Source organism: Macaca mulatta, chromosome 5 (assembly GCF_049350105.2).
Source record: "Macaca mulatta isolate MMU2019108-1 chromosome 5, T2T-MMU8v2.0, whole genome shotgun sequence".
NCBI classification, from domain to species: domain Eukaryota; kingdom Metazoa; phylum Chordata; class Mammalia; order Primates; family Cercopithecidae; genus Macaca; species Macaca mulatta.
In genome coordinates this window covers 178454436-178482211 of record NC_133410.1, presented here as the reverse complement: position 1 = coordinate 178482211, position 27776 = coordinate 178454436, and the positions used below count along the sequence as shown (strand labels likewise).

The 27776-nt window shown below is 42.2% G+C and overlaps 1 protein-coding gene across 5 annotated transcripts in view; it reads left to right on the top strand.

Moving 5' to 3' along the window:
• MFAP3L (microfibril associated protein 3 like) overlaps positions 1-27776 on the top strand; it is a 41150-nt gene that overhangs the window by 6658 nt on the left and 6716 nt on the right. For 3 of the 5 annotated variants that reach the window (XM_078001488.1, XM_078001489.1, XM_015139457.3), the window contains 2 exons: positions 14500-14537; positions 14619-14930. The exons of 1 other annotated variant lie outside the window; for it this stretch is intronic. In XM_078001488.1, the coding sequence (XP_077857614.1) occupies positions 14500-14537; positions 14619-14930 (350 nt within the window). 5 annotated transcript variants of the gene reach the window in all.

Sequence of the window (27776 nt, the reverse complement as noted above, 5' to 3'; positions counted from 1 at the left end):
AGTCGGAAAGGGAGGCTCCAGAGATGCAGTCAGGGAGGTGGATGGGAGTCAAAATGTGAAGAATCACCTAGGTCCTTCGTAGGACTTGAGTTTCACACTGTTTACACAACGAAGACATGGAATATGCTTTAGATCTTTCAGGATCAGCTGACTTTAGTAATGACATGGTACGTGGATTGGAGGCAGGTCAGCAAGGAAGGGGTCCAGTAGAGATGATGAGCACATAACCCAGGGGAAGCCCAGGATGTGGCAGCCCGATATTGAGGAGTGAGAATCATTAGAACTCAGTGATTGATTTGTTTCTCAGGGCAGGGAAGGAAAGGGGACATTTTAAACAATGCCTTTGTAGTGAATTGGATTCTGTCTCAGGTACAGCAGAAATATGGAAGGCCCACCTGTCTCAAGGGATAGTGGGGTCACAGCGTCTCTCAGGGGTTTTCCTACCAAAGGCAAGACTTTGCAGCACCAGAGAGACTAACTTCCACTGCCTGTACTTAAACCAGAAGACTTCAGGCAGGGGAGGAGCTGCAAAGCCCACCACACAGCACCCTGTGTGAGGGAAGAAGTCAGAACCTTATCACAGGGCACAGACTTTGTAAGAGAGACATAAAAGAAAAAAGAAATTAATTCCCTGATGGTCCCTTTTGGACTGAAGCACTGGGGACTTGCTAATGAGACTGAAAGAAAATTGTTGTGGGTTGGGCTTCCCTAATTCTGGATTGAGAGGGTGACTTACTTAGAGGCTGTGCTGAAATTGACTCTGGAGTCAGCAGGAAAGAGGAAAGCCTGCTGAGCAGATACTGAATATAATCCCAACCCCTTCCTTCCACTGAGGATTTGAGTTTGCTGAAGGTGTGAGGAAGAGCATAAAGGAAGGGTTTGCTCCTTGAGGAAATACATGGGTTAGAATAAAGTGCTCCAGAATTGTCCACTTCTGGGACCCACTCAGTTCAGGTGCAGGCTGAGACGAATTCAAATCATTCTCATCGGTTTATGAAAGCAGTACGTCTCTTTAACAAGATAGAATGCATCTGTTCTCAAGTCTTTACCTTTCATATGTATGTGTATGTAGATGAGGTCTTGCTCTGTTGCCCAGGCTGGAGTACAGTGGCATGATCATGGCTCACCGTAGCCTCAAACTCCTGGGCTCAAGTGATCCTCTTAACTCAATCTCCAGAGTAGCTGGGATTACAGGCGCATGCCACCATGCCCAGCTAATTAATTTTTTTGTAGAAATGAAGTCTTGCTATGTTGCCCAAGCTGGTCTCAAACTCCTGGCCTCAAGCTGTCTCCAGACTCAGCCTCCCACAGTGCTGGGATTACAGACGTGAGCCATTGCACCAGGCTGCATCTATATCTTTCTGTTCCTTCTTGAAATTAGCAAGGGCTCTATATTTGTGGCAGTAATGACCACCCTGAGGAGATCAGCCAACATCTTTCTTCTCCAAAGGCCAGACTCCCCTGCAAGGAAGTAGGTAGATACATAGCGACTGTGCTTAAAGATTCAAAACCCATTTTCTGTGGTCGTAGGCAGGGAACGGTATTTGAGTGAACACTAAGTTAGTGTTTGACTCCCAGCACTTCCTGTTAGGTCTTTACTGCCCAGGATGGCTGTGGGTAGCATCAACTCTTTAGTAACCAGTGAGCGTTCTTGCTTCTCAGCTGCTGTTATTAAGTTCATCTTGAAAATTGCTCCTTACCTGCTAAAGCTAGGTGCTGGGCTTCACTGCCCCACCCCCGGCCAGGCCTGCGCTTCTGTCTGCCGACTCCCTGCCATTTCTACTGGCAGCCCTACGTTGGTGGGAAGGTGGTTTTTTGTTGTTGTTGTTGTTGTTGTTGTTGTTGTTTTGTTTTTCTTCAAGGTTTGGACAATCCTAGATTACTTGGTCTTTGAGTCCTGCTCTGGTTAGAACTTCTCAAAGGTAACCTGTTTTTCTCCATTTCAAAACACTTTTGCGGAACTTGAAATTCATTTCCAGAAAACATCTGAATATTACCGATCCTTTGCCTTAATGGGGGCTGATCATTTCTCCCTGTGCCTCTGTACCCAGGACCTGCAGTGGACTTTTGATTTCTTCTTGCCTTTGTAAGGCATCTCATCTCTACCTCCAAGTTATGGCCGCCTCTCCTCCTTTCACTGGGGTGTTAGTTCTTGTGCCTAAGTAGTGGATCAAATGTCCCAAATTCCTCTTTATTGTTTCTCCTAAGACGCCCCAGAGGCCTTCTTCTGGAATAGAATTTCTGAAGGAGTTCCCTGCTGTCCCAGAGCTCTCCAGACAGCCTTCCACAGCAGATCCACTGCATGATGCTTGCAAAAACCAGTGCCACCTAGGTTTTTATTACTGGCATGCTGTGTTTCTTTCTACCCTTATTTGTCTAGACTAAACCATTACTCTTGCTAGGAGAACTGTCTGGTCTCCTTTTATACATTCTGTTATCTTCCCAGCTTGGCCCCCTCTGAATTTCTATGGCATTTACCTAGTTTAGCGCATGATTGCATATTGCTTTATATGCAGGTGTCACCAAGATTCTAAGCACCTTTGGGGTAAAGGCCTGGTCTTAAACTGTTTTTAATCCCCAGAGTAATTGGTACTAAATGGATAATAGTGGCCTCATAAGTACTTTGAGTTCATTTAATTGATATGACTTGCTCCTAATTGTGTTTATCACTTAGATAAAGTTGACTGCCCAGTGGAGAGATCGTTGAGATCACCTGGAAAGTGCTCAGCCTAACAGGGCCTCTTTCCATCCAAGCTGAGAGAAAAGCAAAGTGGAAACCACTAAAGCCCTATTTTCAACTTTCTTCTGGTGGTTTTGTTTAATTGCAACAATTTGCCATGTTGTCACACTGAAAAACACTTAGGTGGAAGACTGACCTTAACCACTAAAGTCAGGAAGAAGATTTTTAAGATGGAATCAAATTCTGAAAAAGATTGCTTTTATGAACAAAATTGTAAAATAATTAGTTACACTGTTATGAGGGTTGCCGAGGCTTTGGCATGCACTCAGTGACCACCATGTGCAGGTAACAGGAGCCCTGGACTGAGAGAAGATGTGGGCTCTGCAAGGGGCTTTTTCTGTAGCGTTGGTGGCTTGGCCCTGGATTCTTACACTGTTGTGTGAGCAGAATCACAGGCCTGTCCCGACCTTAGAGTGGTGCTGAGGCTCCGATGAGATATCATCCGTCGGGGTGTTTTGTAAGCCATAAATGCTAAGTGAATTGTAAGGGAAGTTATCATAGCACTCTTAGTAAGAATTAAATCCAGTAGGGCTTGAATTACAGGATCTCTTCTGTTTTTCACCGAGATCCAGTTCTTAGTGAAAGAGCCTATAATGACACTTTTCATGGGAGATTCAGGGAAGTGTTCACGATGCAATTCCACTTTGTGATAATGGGCTGGTAAAGAGGAAGGAGGAAATGCTATTTAACTACCCTCTCCAGTTATTGAGTGCATCTTTTCAAATAGATGAAATTTTATCCTGATGAAAGAGGAAACCCTAGGTGATCCAGTTCCTATGCTGTGAATTTGAATGGTCTTAATCAAACAACCGCAGACACAGGAGTGAGGGACAGTTCGACATTTGGAAATATAAATTAAGTAGGCAATTGCTTTTCCCTTCAACAATAACAAGAGCATACATTTCCGGCATCTCCGCCTCCTCTTCTGTGTTACCCTGAGCCTCTGTTCTCAGGCCTGTCTTTATCACCAGCCTCTCAAATTCCACTGTAAGCAAATGATGCATTTCTGAGGACTCACTTAAAGAAATCTTGGTTTATACTTAGTTCTGTGGTTAAAGAATAGACATTTTCTAAAACTGTCTAAGAAATGAATAGAATTTCTACCAAAAGCAAGCAGTAAGTTAGTAATAGGTCTAACTTAAAGGGCATATAAGTAGAATAAATTCACTCAGCAGATATTCAAGTGTTTGTTTTGAACAAAGTGTGTTTCTCAACAGTGGGGATACATCAGTAAACAGCAGCAATGATAGGAGCACAGCCCTCTGGGAGCTCTCATCCTAATGGGGGCACAGTATGTAAATACATAGTAGTTAATGCTCTAAAGACAAAGGCCAGGGTCAAGGTAGATAGAGCATGATGGGGTGAGCATTGTTTCATATAGGTGACCAGGAAGGGCCTCGCTGATTAAAGGGTTCCAAAGGAAATGTTCCAGGTATCCCAGAACTCATTTCAGATGGTGGAAATAGTAAGTTCAAGGATTCCAGGGTTTACCCATTCCAGGATTAGCAGAGCCCAGGGAGACTGGTGGGGAGTGAGCGAGTGTAGAGAGGTTGGATATGGAGGCTGTGAGTCTGCCAGAGGCCTACTGTCAGGCCATAGCAAGGCTGCCTCTGGCTTTTACACTGAATGATGAACTGCTGGGAAAATGTACGTTGTAATAATTTAAGAATTTTAGCGTTTTATTTTCATCATATTTTGAGACATTCCCCATGCACAGATTGTTACTAATCATTAAATAATAAAAGTAATGAATGCATGCTGCTAAGCACCATCAACAAATATTTGAATGCCAACCCTTTTTTTAATGGGAGAATTTTGTTGATGATAAAAATTACATTCCCAAATTGCCGGAGTAGACACAAGGCCTCTCTGAATTATCAAGTGAAATGAAGGTTTCAAGGCCCAAAGACATGGGCCTTGGTCAGACCCCCTGTGGAACAGCTGAGATTTACACAACCAGCAGTTCTTGGTCTAAAGAGGAAAAGTTGGGTCTGTGGCACGGCCACAGGCACTTGGTTCATCACCTGCCCTTAGTCCAGGTAACAAGGTAAAAGTAGTGAGGCTCAGGCTTCACTCCAGGCTGCTCTGGAAGTGAAGGTGGAGGGAGAAACCTGCAGCTGTGCCCAAGAGGACTGGCCCATCCTCCATATAGGAAGTCCTAGAGGAATGTGGGCTGATTCACATCTGCAGTGAGATGAGGACATCTGGAGAGGGTATGAATGGAGTGTCCTAATACTTTGAGAGCTTGAATCCATTTATTCCCTCATTTTATTGTCCAGAATGTAAGCGACACACAAGAAGTTGTCTTGCCTGTGGAGGACAAGTTCTCACGGGCTGCGTGGTGCACAAGCTGTGTCTGTGGCCATCTGCCAAGTCACAAATGGCTTGGCCATCACAGTGCTTTGCCCTATTTGTATTTACCGCAATGGAATTTTTAGCAGTGCACCAAGAACTCCCTTGTTCTTTCCCTTTTCTCTTTACCCCTCACCATTTCTTCCCTTTGCCAGCGCAGTCTTACTCCTGGTTGTCATGATCATATTATGATAGATTTGGAAAGGACCTAAGAGATGAGTCTACAGCTCAGAGAGATCAGCTGACTCCCAGGGGTCATCTCGTAAATGAAAAATTGAGGAAAGGAGTGAGTATCCTCACTCCCAGCTTGTGGGTCTTAATCCTAAAATTCTAAGCAGGTCTCCTCTTCACACATCACCCCAGAATTTCTGTTCTTGGCCTTAACCTCAGAGCCCAACCCATCTCTCATCCCAGGCACCTGATCCTATCGTTTGCTGTATTATAATCTCAGCTCCACAACTGCAGGGAGACCTGCAGTGAATTCTTCACACTCTCTGTCGCTAAGAACACTGTATGTGTTTCTGTTCGAAGTTGTTCTGTGTCTCGGTTGGGTACTATTAATACTGTCTTTCAGGCTCATGATGAGTTTTAAGTAGCTTTATTCTGAGCTGTCCCACCACAAAATAATTAACCACCCTTTGTAAGATTGTATGTGAAATTACCCTCCCAGTTCCAGAAAAGGGGGTTTTGTTTGGCCAGTTGGAAAGCCATGTGTGCACAATCAAATAGGTGGGAGAGGTAGGAATTGAGAAAGGCACTTTCATTATCAAAGGATCCAGAATTAGCAAGAAAATGTAAACTCACAATTATTTCAGGTCCTGAGTTATATTAGGAAAGCATATTAAGAAGATTGCCCTCTGATTTATAGACAGTGTGCTGTGTGGGCTGCAGAGAAGACAGGGTTTGCTTCCTCCAGGCAGAGCGTGGGCAGCCTGGACTTGTGGGCAGGCAGCCAGGGATCAGCACCTCCATAAAGCACCTCCCTGGTACATGGCATCCTCTAGCCATTTTTCTAGCCAAAGAAGAGTTCTGACTCACTGATGTGTCCAGGCTTCCAGACATCCATCAGCTCCTGCCTGGTTTCACTCTGAATGTAGGAGCTTCACACTAAATACATCAGGAACTTCTTGGAAAATGGGCTTGAGATCAAATAAAAATAATTGAAAGCTGGCAAAAGTAGTGCCATCTACAGATTAGCAGGTGACATAAATTCATTGGACTGGAATGAAAATTCAGATCTCTACATGCATACTCCAAATGAGTAGGAAGAATGTTTTGAAAGGACATAATTTTTTAAAGGAGGGAAGTGTTGGAAAAATATTCTAATGAAAAGAAAGACAGCAGCTAGAGATGCTTCTGTTCCAGCTTAGATTGAATATAGACTCTAATAAGGATGGTGTCAAAGATCAAAGAAAAATGTGAATACGGCATTGTAACCCTTTGATGTGCATTGTGATCCGTTTTAGGGATTGGCCTGGCAGCATGAAGGCCCCATGCGCCAGTGTGTCTGTCCCATTTCTATTCAGTTTCCAGATTTGACTAATTCCTTGGATCATCAGATTTCTGGAGAAATGTCTCTCTGATCAATTAAGGATGACCCAATTAATACAATGAACTATGATGGTGCCACTGCACTCCAGCCTGGGTAACAGTGAGATGCTATCTTAATACGTGAATGAATGAGTAAGAATAAGAATTTGACATTAAGTATGTGCTGAAACATCAATAAACTCTTCCAAATGATATACCTGTGATTAGAATAGCCTTCATTGCACGTTTCAAGTGCTAGAACAATTTAATAATTGCCTTTATGGAACTAAGAAAACAATCCCAGTCCTGATCTGGGATTATTATTAGCCATCATGGTCTTTTTATTTTGGTTCTAAGCCACTAAATTAATTGCATAACCATATGCAATACCATACCTTCTCTAGGCCTCCATTTTTTAGAATAAAGAAAAAGCTTTATGAAAAGATACCTAAGTTTTTCCAAGTCTAATGTTCTAGTTCTGAGATGTGTAGACGTGTTTTTATCTTGCTTAATAATTATATATATAGAGAGAGAGCAACTTTTAATGTAATTTTTCCCTCCTCCTTTATAAGGGTTTGTGATTCTCTTTTTCTCTTTAAAAGACTGTAGTAAAGGTCCCTTGAATGTCTCCCTTTTGATGATCAGGCTTAACCAACATTTATGTTTAGTAGGATATCAACAGCATGTCATCTCCATATTACAGTGATTTTTTAAAATAATGATTCGATGACCCTGGGCAATTTAAACAGTATATTTCTGAGAGCTTTATTTTGTATTATTTTTAATCAGAAAAACATACCATGTGAACAAAGTGTGGAGATTCAAGAATGATTTCTTAATATTATGCCCCTTTAAAAGTAAAGTTTTATGAAGATGGCATCTCTGGGCCTGTAGTTTGTTTTTAGGTTTGAAAAACAGTGATTTAACACAGATCAGTTTTTGAAAAAGTACGTGCCTTCTGTGTATTAAAAAAATAATAATAACAGCATAAAATAAAATTCTGTAGAGGCCGAACGTTAGTGTAGTTGGAGTAATAATGTTGTGGCCCCTCTCAGTTGTTCCACGGGCTTTAACAGTTCATCTGGTGGCTGTTCACACCAATCCAGCAAGTCTGGGTGTATATTTAGTTCTACCCATTAAGTAGCTGGAAATTTTCCTAACACTACACAATTAATAAGTGCATGTGGTACCAAGAATGCCATGAGGTCTCTCCTGAGTCTCATTTTCCTCTTGAGGGACAACTACTTTAAAAAGGCTCTAATTCTTTTCATGGTGTGCTGCTGTATAGCTCTTAATTTGTGAGTTTTTATATTTAAATGTCATAACTGTGGCTTGTCATCACAACACCGTCCATCAGCCAGGGGTACAGAGAGAGGAGATGGTGAAGCTAGGAGGAGCAGTGAGGAACCAGGCGGGAGCGACCATGTACTCTGCCAGGTCGCTGCTAGCAGACAGGCCCTCATCCAAGAGTGGCAGCAGAGTGCTGCCCAAGGGAGTGGTTTGTTTGAGTTTCTTAATTTGTGTATTCCACTGACAGTGCCAGGCATTGGTTTTTAGCAAATGAGACACTCCCTTCCTAAGAGCTGTCTGTATAATCATAGGTGCTGCTGGTCAGGAGGTCTTGTACTGCTTCAACCTGTTATCAAATAATCATTCTGTACATTCTAATTCCTGTACTTCTTTGCGTCTGCCCACTTCTTTCCTTCCCCGCTGCTTTTGGTTCAGGCCCCTGTTCATTTCCTTCCTGGATATTGTATAATACTAGTCTCCTAGCCAGCTCTGCATTGCAGGCATACGAGGATCAAGCTGATTTTTGTAAACACAGAACTAGCCCTGCCACTTCTGCTTTTCAAAACTTATGAGTGCCCCCATCCTTGGCATTGCATACTATCTGGTCATTATCTGGGCCAGCCTGCCTTTCCAGCCTACTTCCCCCTCCTCTGTTCTTGCACACACTACCTGGCCATCAATGCCTAATTACAGACATTTCCCCAGGTTCTCTGTAATCACCGTTTCTTTCAATATTCTATTCCTCTTTTGGGTCAGCTTCTCTCCCCTGGTCCACTTGGGGACTTCTTTAAAGAATCACTTCCAGAAAATTCTTCCTGGCTCATCCAAACTATATACTAATACTTTGATCTCTTGTCTGGTGCCCCAGTGGATCTTTGACACCCTGTGATGGGTAGCTGTCACACTGTCTTATAATTGTCCATGTATGTTCCTCTGTCCCCTGCTGGATTCTGACAAGAGGGGAAAGGCCTGAGTCTCACCTCTGTGCGCCTCAACCCCTGGCAGTGTGCCCAGCACAGGGTCATTTCTCAGGTAATGCATATCGATTTGGATTGAACTGATCCCCTTTAGATGCTTCTAAAAGTAACCTAAAAGCACTGCCCTTTCATACTTTCCTGTGATTATCACATTTGCCATCTGAATTAGGTATTACCTTTGTGTGATTAGAGGCTTCGAGAAACTCTGTACAGAAATAGACTCTAGAACATGGACAAGAAAGAGCAATATGAATCTCTGTAGTAGGAATTTGGACATTGAGATAAGACTTAGCTGATTTATCACTTAAATGATTTGACTCTGGACTGCAGTAATGGCTAAAGGAACATTCTTGTTCCATAGATTTCTTGGCCCTTGACTTTAGATTCCTGTGTGTATCTGTTTTCATGCTGCTAATAAAGACATACCTGAGACTAGGTAATTTATAAAGCAAAGAGGTCTAATGGATTCACAGTTCCACATGGCTGGGGAGGCCTCACAATCATGGTGGAAGACAAAGGAGGAGCAAAAGCATGTCTTACATGGCGGCAGGCAAGAAAAGAGCTTGTGCAGGGGAACTCCCATTTATAAAACCATTAGATCTCATGAGACTTACTACCACAAGGAAAATATGGGGGAAACCACCCCCATGATTTAATTATCTCCACGTGGCCCCGCCCTTGACACATGGGGATTATTACAATTCAAGGTGAGATTTGGGTGGGAACACAGCCAAACTGTATCACCATAGTTTATATTCAGAGATCACCCTGATTACCTAAAATTCAGTATAGTTGATGCTTGAACAACATGGGTTGGGGCACCCACCCCCTCCCCATGCAGTTGGAAATCTGTATAATTTTTGACCCAGAACTTAACTACTAATAGCCAGTTATTGACCAGAAGCCTTTCTGATGAAATGAACAGCTCATTAACACATATTTTGTATGCTATGTGTATTATATACCGTATTCCTACAATAAAGTAAGCTAGAGAAAAGACAATGTTATTAAGAAAACCTTAAGAAGGAGAAAATATATTTGCCATTCACTAAGGGAAGTGGATCATCATAAATGTCTTCAGCCTCACCATCTTCGAGTTGAGTAGACTGAGGAGGAGGAGGAGGGGCTGGTTTTGCTGTCTCATATGTGATGGATGTGGAAGAGGTGGAAGGAGAGGCAGGCACACTTGGTGTAACTTGTAACTTCTGTTAAAGAAAAAAAAACCTGCATATAAGTGGACTGAGCGGTACAGACCCATGTTATTCAAGAGACTCTATGCTGATCCTGAAAGATGTTAGGTGGGATAGAATGGGCCTATGAGAATTTTGTTCTCATTATTTTTTTAATTGCAAAAACAAATTTTTAATTTTTGTTTAAAAAAGACATGGATATTTTGAATTCATTATGATATATGGGAAAGGAAGTGGCAGAAACATATTCATAACTGAAATGGCTTGAGTTGACTACCAGTTTTGAAAAGATAGCATTCATGTCTTAATGAGTCTTTTATTGCCACTTTCCAATTCATATGAAATTGGGCTTTCCCCTCCATGCTTCATGAGTGTAACCCTATGAAGAATGTGTTTTCATGTAGAAGGTAGCTTATGTGCCTGTGGCATCATTCCCACGCAAATTAAAATAGGGGTAACTCTCAGTAGGTGTTGCAACAAAATCCAGTTGTATCACTCTACGAATTATTCATCAGAGTAGATGGGGCAATACCCAAATTGACTCTGCCAAGGAAAAACAATAATATTCATTTAGTACAAAACACCCCTTACACAAGAGTTCCTTTTCCTTCTAGCTCCAGAAATACATGGGCAACAGTCTTATTGATTATAGGTGGAGAAAGAAGAAATAGGACTGAACAAAGCATTTTATTAAACATTTTTAGCTAAAATACAATGGCTGGGAGGTAGGGAAGGGGTCAAAATAAAGAACATTTGATATTTGCTAAATATTTCTCTTTTGTACTATATATAGAAAATAAAGTAGTCTATCAAAGTTTTCCCAAATATTATGAGGTTTAACAACTTGTCCATTGTAGCTTTTGTTAAGCCTGCTTTGGAAATCTGTGGTCTTTGTTCTTGTATTTTGAAAGACTGCATTTTAAGCTGCTGGATTATAGTACTTAGGGTTTACTCTTTGCTGGCTCAAATCCCTTTCACAATGTTAGATTGTTATTTTACTCTTTGCTGGCTCAAATGTCTTTCACAATGTTAGATTGTTATCAGCTAAACTTTTTTTTTTTTTTTGAAACAGCATCTCGCTCTGTCGCCCAGGCTGGAGTGCAGTGGTGCCATGTTGGCTTACTGCAACCTCCTCCTCCCAGGTTCAAGTGATTCTCCTGCCCCAACCTCTCAGGTAGCTGGGACTACAAGAGTGCACCACCACACCCGGCTAATTTTTGTATTTTTAGTAGAGATGGGGTTTCACCATATTAGTGATCCACCCACCTCAGCCTCCCAAAGTGCTAGGATTACAGGAGTGAGCCACTATGCCTGGCTCAGCCAAACTTTTCGTGGTGCTGTCTGTAAGATCCTAATCAAACAAGCTGAAAAAGTACATTTGCAGAATATTTTGCCAGCATCCAGAGTCATGTGATATCTTATGTTCTTCAGGCAACACATTGTAATTTGTTCTTAAATAATTGCCACTGGATTCCATATAAGCATGGCTTCATACAGCAAGTATATAAACATGATTATGGGTGCCTAGCAGTATGGAAATCCTCCTGAACTATATGTGTAAGTTTTTGCTATCCAGGAGCTCTCCTTGTAATCGAGAAGGAATTTCCTCAACACAAAACAGAAAAGTGCAAGATCATACACCAGGGAGCAGTGTCAAGTTTGGTAGGTGCACATGCCGTGGGGTGATGAGAAAGACTAGAAGTTTCTACCCTGTGAGCTCTGGGACTTGCAGAAAGGAAAGGCAGAAGAGGGCCTGGATGCTGGATGAGTGGTCAACAAACATCATCTCTAGGTGGCACCCAAGCTATTCGGTGCCCCTCCTTCCTACCCAACTCCAAGCTCATAGCACCTAGAGAACATATCGAAGTTATCTGTACATCTTTCCCCTACTAGACTGTGAGTGGACATGGTCTGTGGTTTATTGAGCTTTGTGGCACTTCCCATCCCCTAAATCCTGGCAGTGTGCCCAGCACATAATAAATACCTTTTGAAAAATCTGAAGTGAAAGAGTAAATTGAGAGTGAATTCTTACTGAAACTGTTAATTCATTAGTGTTAATTTGGTGCTTTACTTTGAATCAATTTTCACAGAATTTTAGAGTAAAACACTTTTATATGAACAACCTGTAAATGATGCATTATGTCTTCTGTACCTTAGTAACTCTTCCAGATGGGAGAGGATGAGAGTAAAAATGAGGAAGAGGGAAACTATTTTGCTAACTGAAATTCCTGCATAAAATGAAAGTCTCTGCTTCTGTATCTCATAAGGTCTCTAAGGGAACTAGATTACATTTCAGAACAGTTGCTGTGTTTGTAGCCCAAAGCACCTACTGACATTATTAAAATATAATAGCACAGCAGTGTCCCCTTCTCTTTACTCTGCTAGCACAATGTGTTTGCAAGTAGAAAGCCAAATATGGAGAGCCTCTGTTTGAAAACAGAGTATCTTGAGATACGCACTTTAAAATTCAGTTTGATTTTCCATTTGTTGCATTCTCTTTAATTGGGGGAAAAAGTTGTATTTACCACCCATATTTATTAGAACCCATCTCCCAACCTGTCTTGTCTCTGATTCTCCCCCATGGTGTTTAGCCAGGCATCTGCTATGGCTTGGGCACCAGGGAGTCAATAATGAGTGACCCAGCTCTTGCCCTCAATATGCTCACCACAGAATACACCTAAGGGGGCAGCTCATGCATTCTCAGACTTGAGCCCCTGCAAAGGACCCAGTGCTGAAAGTCATTTATAATTATTTATAATTTATAATAACGTTGGAAAGAAAACTCAAGGTCTGGCTTTTAGAAGACATAACTTAAAAACAGATTCGAGAAGCATAATTTCAATAAAGGATGCTTTATACAATGTGCTAATAATTCTTGTTTATCAAGGCAACAGTACATACATGTTTGATATACATTTGATTGTGAATCCTTATAATTGTCTTGTACTTGCCCAAGACACACAGCCAGTGAAAGTGGTTCTGTCCAGAATCCTGGCCTTGTCTCTCTCTCACCCGAGGCCATGCTCTTCACAGCTGTTCTGTATTCAATAGGCCAGCTTTCCAACCACAAAGGAAACCACAAGTTTAGCCAAGTAAAGAAAGACATTTGCAAAGTCATGGCAGAGTGTCTATCATGCCACTGCAGTCTGTGCTATCTCCCTTGGCCACAGGGTTTCGGCTGGTGGCGTAATGTGTTGGCTTCCTAGGGCAGGAAAGCACTCCAGTTTAGTGGGGTGTATGGAAATCTATGACAAAACAAAACTCTTTTCTTTCCTACTGAAAAAAAATATGATCTGAAGCTAATTTATCATCACCAGGTGCCCCTTCAGTGTTACTGTAAGCAGAATTGAAATAACAACTTCTGCCTTTGAAGAAGGCATGGCTGTAGGATTAGAATGAAATGGAGGATAGAGGACTAGGTGAAGGTTAGATCTTTGGATATAGAAGTGCAGCCAACCATAATGTCTGGTGATGTTCCCCGGCCTGTGGAAGGCAGGTGAGATTGAAACCAGGACGTACATGAGTGATCTGGAGCCCGTAAGTAACAGTAACACAGAGCAGAGAGTGCTAGATGAGGTGGAGCTCATAGGAGCATGGGAAGTTCAATGAGACAGTAAGGAACATTCTGGAAGCTGTAATGGAGAGTTAGGAGAATGCCAGAGTGATCTGATGCAGCCCTTCCAAATGCCGGCAGAGCCCAAGCCATGACCAGTGACATAGACTAGAAGTCACGTTAATTGGGAGAGAAGAGGTTAAGGAGCACCCAGGTGAACAATTAGGTCCTCCACAATGAAGGCAGGTAATGTGGAGGAAAGAGAGCTTGTAATGGTAAATGAAAGCAGCCCGAATCCATTTTTGAGCTCTATGGAGTAAAATATAAATTTAATATACAAAATATATTTGTTCCTGTAAAAGCTATATGTTTTGATAGCAAAAAACAAAATTATGATTTCTGTGAGAAATATGATTCACATCCAGAACATCTTATGGTTGTATTTTGTTTAAAAAGTACATAGGTTTGACTGGGTGTGGTGGCTGACGCCTGTAATCCCAGCACTTTGAGAGGCCAAGGCGGGTGGATCACCTGAGGTCAGGAGTTTGAGACCAGCCTGGCCAATATGGTGAAACCCCATCTCTACTAAAAATACAAAAATTAGCCAGACATGTTGGTGGGCACCTGTAATCCCAGCTACTTGGGAGGCTGAGGCAGGAGGATTGCTTAAACTTGGGAGGCGGAGGTTTCAGTGAGTCAGGATCACCCCACCGCACTCCAGCATGGGTGACAGAGCGAGACTCCATCTCAAAAAAAAAAAAAGTATGTAGATGTTTGTATTTTAGCTGCATTGCTAACATTTTATAGTATTTTTAATGGATGAATGCTAATGTTTATGTATATATATTTTTGTTTCCTTAAAAACAGGTTCTTGCTCAAGTACCAACTCTATGGACCCAGGACAGGTTTGTCCCGTGACCTGCTGTGAACAGTGTGTTGTCTGATAGAAGATTCGGTTGGCAAACCATCTCTCTATTGCCTTACAGAGCAAGCAAAGAAGATGGATCGATTGAAGAGCCATCTGACTGTGTGCTTTCTACCTTCTGTGCCCTTTTTAATCCTAGTATCCACTCTGGCCACTGCTAAGAGTGTGACTAACAGCACTTTAAATGGCACTAACGTGGTCTTGGGCTCTGTGCCCGTAATCATTGCCAGAACTGACCATATCATAGTCAAGGAAGGGAACAGTGCCTTGATTAATTGTAGTGTTTATGGCATCCCTGACCCACAGTTCAAGTGGTATAATTCCATTGGCAAGCTGCTGAAAGAAGAAGAGGATGAGAAGGAGAGAGGAGGAGGTAGGCTTTAAAGTTGTATCAAATGTCATAATAAAATATAAACAGGAGCTTGGGAGCCAGCACCCATGATGTTAGTTCTTCTCATGCAAATGATTTAAAGATCTCATCTTGTCTTGTTTTTCTAAGGCAGGAGAGCGAATATATATCCTTAAGGATTCAAAGAAGCAATTAACTCATTTTTTTCATTCATTGACACAAAGACAAAGGACAAACACAGAAGTCTTTTAAAAGACTTCTTGGAATTTTGTAATATAATACATCCAATACATTATAGAGACAAATGTAAAATGGATTTTCCTAAGTACTATATTCAGTTTTTAAGGGAGTTTTGTTTCCTTTCATGGAGATGGCTGGAATTAACAATATAGCCATTGTTTATCATTAAATGTTCATTTAATTCATTGGCTGTGGATTTAAAGACCACACTTCTGAAAAGAAACCTCAGTGCAAGTCTCAGCCACTGGCTGGGATCCTTCTGTATTCCTGGAGACCTGGCTGCAGTTTCTAGGCTGAGGCTGGGAGGGAGGGAGGATGCAATAACAAGGAAGGATGTGGGGCAACAGGAGGCTGCTTGGTTTTTAATAAGTGCATTTGTGACCAAAAAGTGTGAATCACCTCACTCTGGGAAAGACTAGCCAGAGAGAGGATTGGGTCTTCGGGAATCAGTGCATTTCTTGTTTTAGATGCGAGAAGTAATTGTCTGAAAACCCAAGCCTGGTCAGATTGACCAGAAGGAGTTAATCTGCTTTCCTAGGCATTTACTGTGTGAAGTAGAGGGGTTGGGGTGGGGGAGTGAAAAGACCATTGTTCTGAAGTAGCAGCTTATTAGTTTCTTCCATTCACGTTGGCCTCCTGTTCCACAGTTCTTTAACCAATGAGCAATCCCCAGAAGAGTTTCTGCTCCAGGAAAACCTACATTTTAGATCTCTTTCCCTCACGTTATCTTAATTGCCCTGAAAAAAGAATAGAGGCTAATGCTGTATATCTCCTTAGGAGCTAAGTGAATGGAGTTTTCTTGCAGTTGCCTACTTCTGGTTCACAGCTGTGTTCCAAATGGCTAAGGCTGCTAGCTGTCTAATTGGCCGGATTGTGGGGTTTGCTGTAGTGCTGTCACTCACATTGCTTTTGGTTAGCCAGTCAAGGTTGTAGAGCATTATAAAGCTTCTTCCTTTAAGTCAAAAATATTATATATTATGAATCGTGTTTAAGCTAGGAGAGTCGAACTTTTGCCGACCAAGAGGAATTGTGGGACCATAGCAAAGGTAAATTAGAAGGCACCTTGGCGATGTTATAGTTCAAATGCCCCTTTACTGAAATTTGCCCAAAGTCCTGCTATTATTAAGTGGCTATGACTAGGCCTGTAATCCCAGCACTTTGGGAGGCTGAGGCGGGCGGATCACCTGAGATCCAGAATTTGTGACCAGCCTGGCCAACATGGTGAAACCCCATCTCTACTAAAATTACAAAACTTAGCCAGGCATGGTGGCATGCACCTGTAATTCCAGCTACTCAGGAAGCTGAGGCAGAATAATCTCTTGAACCCAGGAGGCGGGGGTTGCAGTGAGCAGAGATCATGCCACTGCACTACAGCCTGGGCGACAGAGTGAGACTCTGTCTCAATTTTAAAAAGTGGCTATGACCAGAACCTTTACTACTGACAGTGGAAAGATGAGGGAACACAGCCCCTAGCCCACAGTGGTTTTGGTTCCTACAGCCCCTTCCTCCAGGACAAGTCAGAAGGCAGTGATGTCACACTTGTGAACAGAGGGCAGTAGCCGTGGTAACAAAGACACTGCAGCCCAGGTACCTTAGCAGGTCTTTCTGCAGGGCTGAGCCATCGCTAGGGAACCCAGGGCAACTGAATCAAAGGGAACAAAGACCCCAGACCTGGATCTCCCTTTTACATGGACCCTGAAGCAAAGGTTATCCCTGGGTATTAAAGAGCTGGGTTGGGGCACTGAACTCCTCAGTCCTAGAGAGGAAGAGAACTGTGGGAACAGCATAGTGCTGGGGCCTGAATTTCAGTTCCAACATTTTGAGGATTATCCCAAAGTGTAGTATCTTACTGCTTCTGAGTTACATATGTGGTGTCTTAGCGAAAAGGTCCTTAGAACTGCTGACTCAGCATTGGCAAGCTGACTCTGCACTGTGCCTCCTTCACCTGTATATTGAGGGCGTTGAACTAGTTCGTAGCTGTATTTGGCTCCATTTTCTTTTGTTTGTGGGTGCTAAGATGGACTATAGTAGTAGCCTGTCAGCAGACTCCAGGCTAGTGGCTGCCAGTCAAAAGCCTTTGGCGCAGAGAACCGCTCCATCAGAATTCAGCACTCTGGTTTGTAGCCAGCAGCCTTGCTGATAAATCAGTTAGCTATTTTAAATCTCTTTAAAACTTTCAAGTTTTAAAAAGAACTCGTGATACTAGCACTTGATGTTCCAGCTCAGCTTTTGTAATTACAATGCATGATGGTAATTTCAGAGCATAAGCAACATGGGATAATATACAAAGCAGTGTACCTAACAACCAGGCAATACGCAGAAAACAACAGAAACGAGAGATTCTTGCTCATAAAATATCAGAATCTGAGAGCTGGAATGGCCTATTGGTAAACCCATAGTCTTTAACTTCTCATTTTTGATGGGGGAAATGCCCATATTATAACATGGACATAGATTTCCATTTTTCAGGCCAATAGGCTAGAAGTTTAAATGGAGCGGTGTTGTTTTTCTTTTTTTTTTTTTTAATAACTCAACAAAGAGGTGATTGAATATAGTATGAAAAATACTGGGCCAGGCACGGTGGCTCACGCCTGTAATCCCAGCACTTTCAGAGGCTGAGGTGGGTGGATCACGAGGTCAGGAGATTGAGACCATCCTGGCCAACATGGTGAAACCCCATCTCTGCTAAAAATACAAAAGTTAGCTGGGTGTGGCGGCACATGTCTGTAATCCCAGCTACTCAGGAGGCTGAGGCAGGAGAATCACTTGCACCTGGGAGGCCAAGGTTGCGGTGAGCCGAGATCACACCATTGCACCCGAGCCTGGTGATAGAGTGAGACTCCATCTCAAAAAAAAAAAAAAAAGGAAAAAGAAAAATGATACTAATATCCTAGAACCCTATACACTAAGACTGCTGTTAGAACCAAACTAACAAAACTATAATTTTTATTAACAACTGCCATTTACTAAGTCCCTGCACCAAGTGACATATATTATTTCTAATCCTTATAATAAGCCCGACAGTGAAGTGTTATTAATCCTCATGTATACAGATGAGAAACCAGGTGAAACCAGAGGATATGACACAACCAGAGTGTGGCTGGCGGGTATTCATTTTCCCTCCGTGACCCACCACATCATCCTTTAGATTCCCATAGGTGAAAAATGTTGAAGAGCCTCTCACCCAGACTGAATGAATGTGAGAAGAATTCCTAGATGGAAAGGCATCCTCACTACCAATAGCAAGGTCAGACAGCGTTAGGATTTGTGCCGGAACGTGTGTGTGTACATGGCATGCACATGCACAAAAAGGCACTCAAAATCATCGGTGAGTCACTCAGGGAGCACACTGCCATTCGCTTTGTGATTAGACTGGAAAGGAGCAATTTCATGTCTTGTTTCTGCTGAAAAGCTGAGAGAGCTGTTATTCCTGCCGGCCCCTCCAGGCCCAGAGAGAATGGGGCTATTTCCTGTCATTGGCAGGAGCAGCAGCTGGTTTGCTTTGCTTGCCTGGTGCTGTCACTTCAATTCCACAGATCAGGAGAGGCTCATGTGTGATCTCCATCTGGAAGACTTTTGTTTTTGTAGTTCAGCAAGATCCTGTTTGGGGTAGTCCACCCACCATAAAGCAGACAACATGCAACAAGCAATAACCACAAATGGCCACGAAATATACTGTTTTCAGTTTTCTTTTTGCTAGAAGTGAGTAGAAATGTATAGTAGCCAGGAATTAAGTCCTAACTATTTCAGGCACTGATTATCCAGTGTATTTTCACTGTTGCTTCTTACTGTGACTTTAAACCATTTACATTAATATTAGCACCTAAGATAAGTAACAAGGGTTTCAAGAAAATCAACTGGTTTCAGCCCTTGTATAAGTTTGAAATTCTTCCATTAAGTTAGGTTTTTTACTTTTCTTGTGGATTTGTTTTCTGTACTCCTGTAGTGTCTGGTTGCCAAAAACAATTAAGCACTGAGTCCACAATTGTCACAACTGCTACTATAGTGCTACGGAATTCATTATTATAAATTTTGCCTCTAGTTTACATTGCTCTATTGTATTTATCCCTCTACTTTTGCAGGTTTCTTTGAATAGATTGTAATATGCCTTTTAACTAATTCTGCAAGGGACCATGACAAGCTGTGTCAGCCAGTGTTAAGACTGTAGTTACCACTTTCCTACTTAATATTTATATATCAAGAGGTCAGTGTCCACGGCATTAAATTTAAATTATCCTTTACCTCTAAGATCAGTGTAAAGTCCTACATTAACCTGTTATACTGAATTCTTGTTTAGTATATTAAATATTTGAGATTTAAAACACTCACCAAGGCCAGGTGCAGTGGCTCATGGCTATAAGCCCAGCACTTTGGGAGGCCAAGATGGGAGGGTCACTTGAGCCCAGGAATTCAAGATCAACCTGGGCAACATAGTGAGACCCCCTGTCTCTATGGAAAAATAAAAGTTAGCAGGGCTTGGTGGCACACATCTGTAGTTCCTGCTACTGGGAAGGCTGAGATGGGAGGATTGCATGAGCTTGGGAGTTTGAGGCTGCAGTGAGCCTTGATCACAACACTGCTTTCCAGCCTGGGCAATAGCAAGATCCTATCTCAAAAACACAACATCAAATGGTACCAAACACAATTTATGATTTGTGAACATATTATTTATATATTATTGGAAAATATGTAATTATTAATATATGATTGGAAATTCAGAAGAATCACACTATATAGTCTTTAAGGAAGTTCTTTGACTTTTCTGAACCATGGTTTTCTTGTCTGTGAAACAGAGATAATCCTTTTTTACTAAAAGTGGGATTGTGAGTCTTAAATGCTTAGCAGAGGTACCTGGAACATAGCAAGCTCTCAGTAAGTGGCACTGCTATTATTATTGTTAATATTGTACTATATCCTCACAATAATATGTTTCAGTTGCTAAAATCCCTGTTTCTTAATATAATGTGTTTTGTAAAGAAAGGAAAGAGTTTTCTGGGTAATTTAATATTCTCTCAATTTCTCAACCTTTTCAAAACTCAGTAAATGCAAAACAAATTCATATCCCTTAAATATTATTTGAAATTTCAAAATAATGTCCTGACTGCTATGGCAGTGAGTTTGGGATTCTCATCAGAAGCCTCCTTTTCTGGTGCATCACTTCTGCGTACAAAGGGCCTTTGATATCTAATGTGCTGTTACCTCAGAAGAAAGCAGTGTATGTGGAAATTACAAAGTATTATGCACCAGATGAACTTTGCATTTGCCTAACCCTGTGGTTCTCAGCTGGGACCTGTTTTCTCCACAGAGGACACGTGGCCAAATCTGGAGACATTTTTGGTTGTCATAACCAGTGGGGTCAGGCGGGTTGTGCTCCTGGCTTCAAGTGGGTACAGGCCAGGGGTGCTGCTAAACAGCCTACATTGCACAAGACAGACCCCTACAATAAACAATTATCCAGCCCCAAATGTCAATAGTACCCGAGTTGAGAAACTAAAGTAGATGCCATAGAAGCAGTTTAATTTACATTACTAAGGTTAATTTTCTGAATTGAGCCATATCAAGTGCCAACCTGGTGACCACCATTTGTGTGTTTCTTCAGTGAATTGTGCTCCACTTGGGATGTGAGCCCAGATAGCTTTAGTCTTAGCAGTGAAAAGACCCTTCCAGATCCCTCTCAGATACGGTGACTGCTAGGATTCCCAAAACAGAAGTGATTTATGTGAACTAAGTGTAGGGTGCTCTGATTTTGGAGGAACACCTGTAGCTACTCTCTAGAAAAGACTATTATGAACCCACATGGAATTACATACTTGGCACTTTAAATATTAAGATTACCAGATCAAATTAGCTAGAAGAACAGATGTTTTCTTTTCCAGGAAATAAAAAGACAGTAGGTTCTTCTCAGATATTAACACCTTGAAGTAGAACAGAACTACAGATTCTGAACAGCAAAATCCTTCCATCCCCACCTTCCTGAGTTGAAAGCTTCGCTAAGCCTGTATTATCCCAGGCCACCTTTGCTCCGCATGATGTAAGAAATAGCTTGTTAGAGCTGCCCCAGTCCTCTCTGAAGAGGTCTCTTGGGAGGGTTGTGGGTGGGGCTGGGAAGGCACAAGAGCACTTGCAGCTTCTCGGATTCATAACCTGATGCTGCAGTGGCTTCAAGGAGCTGTCATCTTCTGCAGAAGCCTTGTCACAGGTGCAGCCGTGCAGTGCTAAATTTGCTTTCAATTATGTTTGGTAAAAAGGCATGAATCCTTGCTCTTCAGTAGCCTATATTTCACAAAATATGTGCCACATTTATAGACACAAACACATACGCACACATCTTGTGCTGCTTTGAAGGGTGCTGATTCTATGCAACCCTTGTTTGAGTGAATGTTGTATTTCATTTATTGTTTGCATAAACATTTATTGGAACTCTCACTATCTGAATGTTTTTAAGTTGGTTTCAAGAAACTAACATACTTATTTTGGCAGATTTAAATTCTTCTCCTGGAAAAGCATGGGTGTGTGAGGCTTAAGAGCCAAAGTGTCTAAACAGGATCGTGAATACAGTTTTAATCCGTTTATACCACTCATTGGGAATATAGACAAACCACACGTCCGTCACTGTTTACACACACGCATTCATAAAAAGATGTCTGTGAGGAAAAACAGGTCCTTTTTTTCAAATAAGTGATTGGAAATTTTAAGAGCTTAGCATTTGGGTATAATGTTAATTGTTTTTTCAGTCAGCTTTCTCAAGTTGAATATGTAATTTTTAATGCTCAGTGATCCTAAGGTAAACCTGGAAAGATTTAAGGTTTCGGTAGAAGTGATGTTTGGAGAAAAGCTATGATTACAGGATCTGTGGAGGTTGTGCTCTCACTTCCCGTGTGATTCTTCAGTTCAGAATGCATTGCTCATTGCTGCTTCTTGCTGTACAGCAATAATTTACTCAGAAGTTGTTTGTGTGAGCATTAGTTCTGATGTTGTTGTATGTTGGTTTCACACTAAGTCACAGTCACCCCTGGACTGTAGAATCTCTTGCTGTTTACAGGTTTAATTGTAACCATAGGATGCTGTTGATCTGTTCTCTCATTGCTAGATGGGCTACCTGGCACTGTCCTGTTGAGGAGACATTGGGCCATACCACGTGGGCATCTCAGGTCAGCTGCTTTCCTGGTGTGGAACTGACCACGGTTATGGCTTCTCCCAGAGAAAGTGAGCTGGGGAGGAAAGCTCTGAACTATGTCCCTGGGAAGAAACACTGTTCTTAAAAAGATATTTTTATATTACCTTGGTTTGTTTACATCATTACTGTTTTTCCAGTCAACCTAGGCTTGCCTGATTTGAAGAATTTCAAGAAGTCTAAGAGTGAGTCATAGGCTACTTTCATTTTAAGTTGTGATCAAATCAACCTTCCAACAGTGTTACCAGCCTGACGACTACCTGCAGTGCATGGGAGTGTCCCTTACCCTACATTCTCAGCAACATTAAAAAAAAAAAAAAAAAGGAAAAGCATTAATGAAAGAAGGCTGAGCTAGGCAGGAGTCGGCCATCCAGGCTGCGGTGAGTTGTGTGTGATAGAAGGGCCATGAGCTACTGGGCCTGCCCCTCACACCTACCCAGCCAGGCAGCCGTCACTTTCCACTGCCGGCAATGTCATTAGCGACTCCCCTATATTCTGGCAACCTGAGAGATGAAAAAGTTGTTTTAAAAATGACTGTAATCTCTATAAATGTAATCATAATTTACATATTAGTGATTTTCTACACAGACACCATTCACATTTCTTGTTTTTGCCAATGATCTGTTCCTAGCCTTTTCCTGTTTTTTCTTTTGGGTTTGTCTTGACTTGCTTGATTTATAGCTGTTCATTATGTTTTAGAGTCATTAAGCATTTGTCTGTCAAACATTCTAGAATTTTCTCCCAGTTCGTCATTTGCTTTTAACTTTAATATGGCATATTTTATAGGGAAAAAAATTAATTTAGTGGAAATCTGATCCACTGGTGTTTTCCTTTACAGCTTCTGAGGTGCTTGAAATGCTTTAAAAAGGACTTCCTATTTCAAGGTTATAAAAATATTTTATATCCTCTATTAATTTTATACTTTTAATTTTACATTTAGATCTTCAGAGTAGTTGGAATTTATTTTTATGTATCACATAAAGTAGGAATTTGCCTTTATTTTCTTGCAAATGAACAGTCATCTATCCCAATAGTCTTCCACCCCACCCCACCCCCAACCCCGCAATTTGAAACGCAGTCGTCTTCATCTTTAAACTTCCTATGCTTGGCTGCATCTGCTTCTGGACTTTCAGGTTTCCTCCACTGATTTAATCAGAGTTCACGCAAGGCCTTATTGGGAAATGGAGCAAGACTTGAGGATGGGGTCTTAACTGGGGTAAGTGTGTGAGCCTGGGACTTGGGGTGGGGAGAAAGGAGGTCTTGCAGGCGAAAGGGAGCATGTGGGAAGGTCCTGTGGCCCCTCTTAAGAAATACAGTAAGGCAAACCTGTCAGGGGAAAAGTCATGTAAATGAGGTTGGGAAGCAGGCGGGGCTCCCGTTCTCCTGCAGGGTAGATACAAAGCTCTTGTACATTTGGGGGCCCTCCTGTAATCCGGCCCTGCCTTCCTCCATCTGAGCCCTTCTTAGTTTTCTAGTGGTCAGCTCCAGCGGCTCACAGTGTTCTCTCTCGTGCTCATGTGCTCCCTGTGACCTCAAAAGTTCTTTCTCTTTTACTCCCATTCCTCTCCCTACCTGTGCCAGCGGATCTGGGTTAGCAGTGGCCTCCTCTAGGAAGCCCTTGCTCTCTGTCCCTTTTAGTCCCTCCCAGATGCCATTATACTTACCACATGATGCTGTGGTTGTGTCTCAGTGTCTGTTTTTCCTTTGGAACTTGATTTTTTTTATTGCAGTCAGGGGTCATGTCTAACTCATCTTTGTGTTCTCATCATCCAGCATGGAGCTTGGAACATAGACAGTTTGCTCAATGATATTTGTTGACTGAATTAGTGAACAAGATAAAAAAAAGATCACTGCCCTTCTGCAAATGTCAGCTTTGTTGTGTGGCATAACCCGTGCACTGCAGTACAGCTCAGAAACAACATCTGCTAGCTTTTGTCTTTGCAAAGGAGAGACTATCACCACAACACTGTTATCCACCTCTAGGAGATTTTCATCTTTAACTCTTGTGCCTGGAGTTTCTTGGTGAAGACGGTGACAGGTCTCTGGCAATTTCTAGTCTCCAGGAGACATGAGATGCAGCAGCCTTTGTCCTGCAGCTTGTGTGAGCATTTTAGTCTAAAGCCTCAGGGGTGCATCACCTTCCAGAACAGGAGCAGAGAGAGAGGGGATGGACGAAGGGCATTTCCGGGGGGGGGGGGAGGGGGCGTGGCTACAGTCTGCGCAAGGAACAGGAAGTGTGTGACTGAGCCCAAGTGCAGGAGGAGCCTGAGAGTCTTTCTTCTTCTATTCAGAAGGTCATAGCGAAATGGCTGCCTCTGTTGTTTCCTCCAAAATCATCGCATGTAGAACTGAGTTGGCATCCACTGCTGACATTTTGGGTTTTATTTGTGCTGAAGTGATGCAGCTTCATGAACATTCAGTGCATAAGCTTGACATTCCCACTCAGTTACAGTTTAAAATGCATGGGGGCTGCACTGTGTATCCCCACTTCACGTGTAAAGCACCGAAGATGTGTGATAGTCACCGTAGGTGTTCGTATAACTTTCTGGCAGCTGAAGTCGGGACCCTTCTAGAATGAGTGGCAGGGCCAGGTATTTATAGACGGATGCAAATGGTAACTTGCAGCAGCAAGAACGTTTTCGAGATGTTCCTGTGTGGACAGGTGCCGTGTGGATGGAGATTCTTCTTGAGCATGAGTCCAAAGCTGATGTGGGAGGAGTCTCCAAACACAATTTGCACCATCCTTAGTTTTCAGAGCTGTATATGGCAGTGGAATGTGCAGAAATCTTTATTTTTCACTAATGGAAGGGCAGGCTGAGGCTGAGAGGATATATTTGGAGTCTTGGTTCCCAGAGCAAATTAATGTATTGGCCTTTATAAAAAAAAGGGGGTGGGGAATACAGACATAACCTTCGAGGCTGCAGGACCTTAGTTTTCTTCTATGCTAGTCTTAGAACTGTGTTGACTTGTAAAAACTTGGACTTGCTTTGTGGTCTGGTAATAGTATATTCTCATCCAGGTCACATACTCATTTTACCATATCTCACTCAACAGAATTCTAAGTGACATTAACATGACATTAACCTGGCCAGGCACGGTGGCTCACGCCTGTAATCCCAGCACTTTGGGAGGCTGAGGTGGGCGGATCACGAGGTCAGGAGATGGAGACCATCCTAGCTAACACGGTGAAACTCCGTCTCTACTAAAAATACAAAAAAATTAGCCGGGCGAGGTGGCGGGCGCCTGTAGTCCCAGCTACTCGGGAGGCTGAGGCAGGAGAATGACGTGAACCCGGGAGGCAGAGCTTGCAGTGAGCCGAGATCGCGCCACTGCACTCCAGCCTGGGCAACAGAGCAAGACTCCGTATCAAAAAAAAAAAAAAAAAAAAAAAAAAAGGCTGGGCGCGGTGGCTCTCGCCTGTAATCCCAGCACTTTGGGAGGCTGAGGCGGGTGGATCACAAGGTCAGGAGATGGAGACCATCCTGGCTAACACAGTGAAACCCCATCTCTACTAAAAATACAAAAAACTAGCCGGGCGAGGTGGCGGACGCCTGTAGTCCCAGCTACTCGGGAGGCTGAGGCAGGAGAATGGCGTGAACCCGGGAGGCGGAGCTTGCAGTGAGCTGAGATCCGGCCACTGCACTCCAGCCTGGGGGACAGAGCGAGACTCCGTCTCAAAAAAAAAAAAAAAAAAAAAAAAATTTTACCTTAGCCATAAAATAAAGATGATTGTTTCAAGAGGAATCTAGTAATGGACTAAAAACGAAAGAGGTGTTTTGGTATCCTTGTCCTCCATTGGAAACAGGAAATTGCTGGCAGAGAGAGCTGTGATGATCTCATTTAGCTAGTTTGTTAGCGTACAGCGCTATAGGTAATAACCCAACTGCTTTAGGATTATAATATGTGCACTCATATTTGTCGTAGTTTATAGTTAATATAGTTCACAGATACATGGCTGGGCTTTAAACTTTCAGAATAAATAAAATTAAGTGTTGGATAAAGTATATGAAAACCATTAAGTCTGGGGACCCACTGTGCTGGGTTAAGAATCTAAATATACTCCTAAGTAATAATGTATCTGTTAGACATCTCACAGGTTTGTCCAAAACGAACTACACATGTCACCGAATTAGACTGCATGAGATTCCAAGCTATGCCCCTTTTAACAATGTCACAAGAAACGTTTGAAGGGTCTATAAGGAGTTGTCTGAATTGAACTGTTTGGTTGTAGATTAGATCAGTAGACAAAAGCATATCTGAAAACTAAAAGTTCACGTTCAGAAACATTTTTGAATATTCAAAGAGGAAAGCATTGGGATGTTGTAACTAGTATTTTCACATTTTGTTTCTGTAACACTTAGAACATAATTATTACTAAAGTTGTTACTTAGGTTTGGGGGAAAAGCTGTTGATATTACCATCAGATGCCTGTCTTGTTAGTGCTCTCTTCTTCTGTATCCAGGTTCAGACAACTTTTTCCTTATATTTGTAGATAATTGTTCCAAAAAGTGGTACAGATGGGGAGGAGGTAAACAAACTGATCCTAACCATTCTTCACACAAATAACCTCACCTTCTCACCCTCCTCCACTCTATTTTCTGCTATATTTTCCAACAAAAGGAAGGTAAATATGAGAAACTGCAAGCATAGCCTGTAAGTCTCTAGAACCCAATGTCTTCTGTATGGAATAAGCTTTCAATCAGTTAGAGTTTTGTTCTATTTTTGTCCATGCCTGCTGCAGTCTACTTTTATGAGACGTGCAAATTATAAGAAAATAAATTGACAAGGTAACTTTCCTGGCCTCAGGTCATTGTATATTTGAATAAATCTGCAGCTGAAATATCAAAATCTGTGTTCCTGGAATGAAAGTGGTAGAAGCCTTGCCCATGCCCCATCTGAATTAGCGAGAATTTCACAGACCAAGTAGGTTGGTTTGTTCATACACATTCACAAGAAGCTGAAAATTCACTCGATTTTCCAAACCAGTGTTTTCTACTCTTGGAGGAAATACACTGACTGAATTGTTAGAAGAGGGTTACTCAGGGACACCAGAAACTGCTCTTCACAGATGTTCTTTCAGAAGGCACAGTCATGTGACAACATCCACCAAGAGGCTCCCGCCGGATTCGCCTTGGCCAGTGGGCAGGAGGAACTGTAGAACCCCAGGAGGTACCTCATTGGCGCGTCCAGCTTCCTTAAGAAAGTTCCTTGGAGCAGAGGACACTGCGGGAGAACAGGCCTTCTGTTGCCTTATTCCATAGTCCACTGGGTTAACAAAACAAAACAAAAATGCTTTTGGGAATTACCAGGCCTTCTATTGGAATTAAAACAATACCATAAGAAGAACAAACAAATAATATACAGTGCAATAATAGATACTTAAAAGGAAACTATATGTTCAGTTGCCCCAGCTCTCAGGAAAGGTTTCTCTAGTCGGCTCCTGGAACTAGAATGTT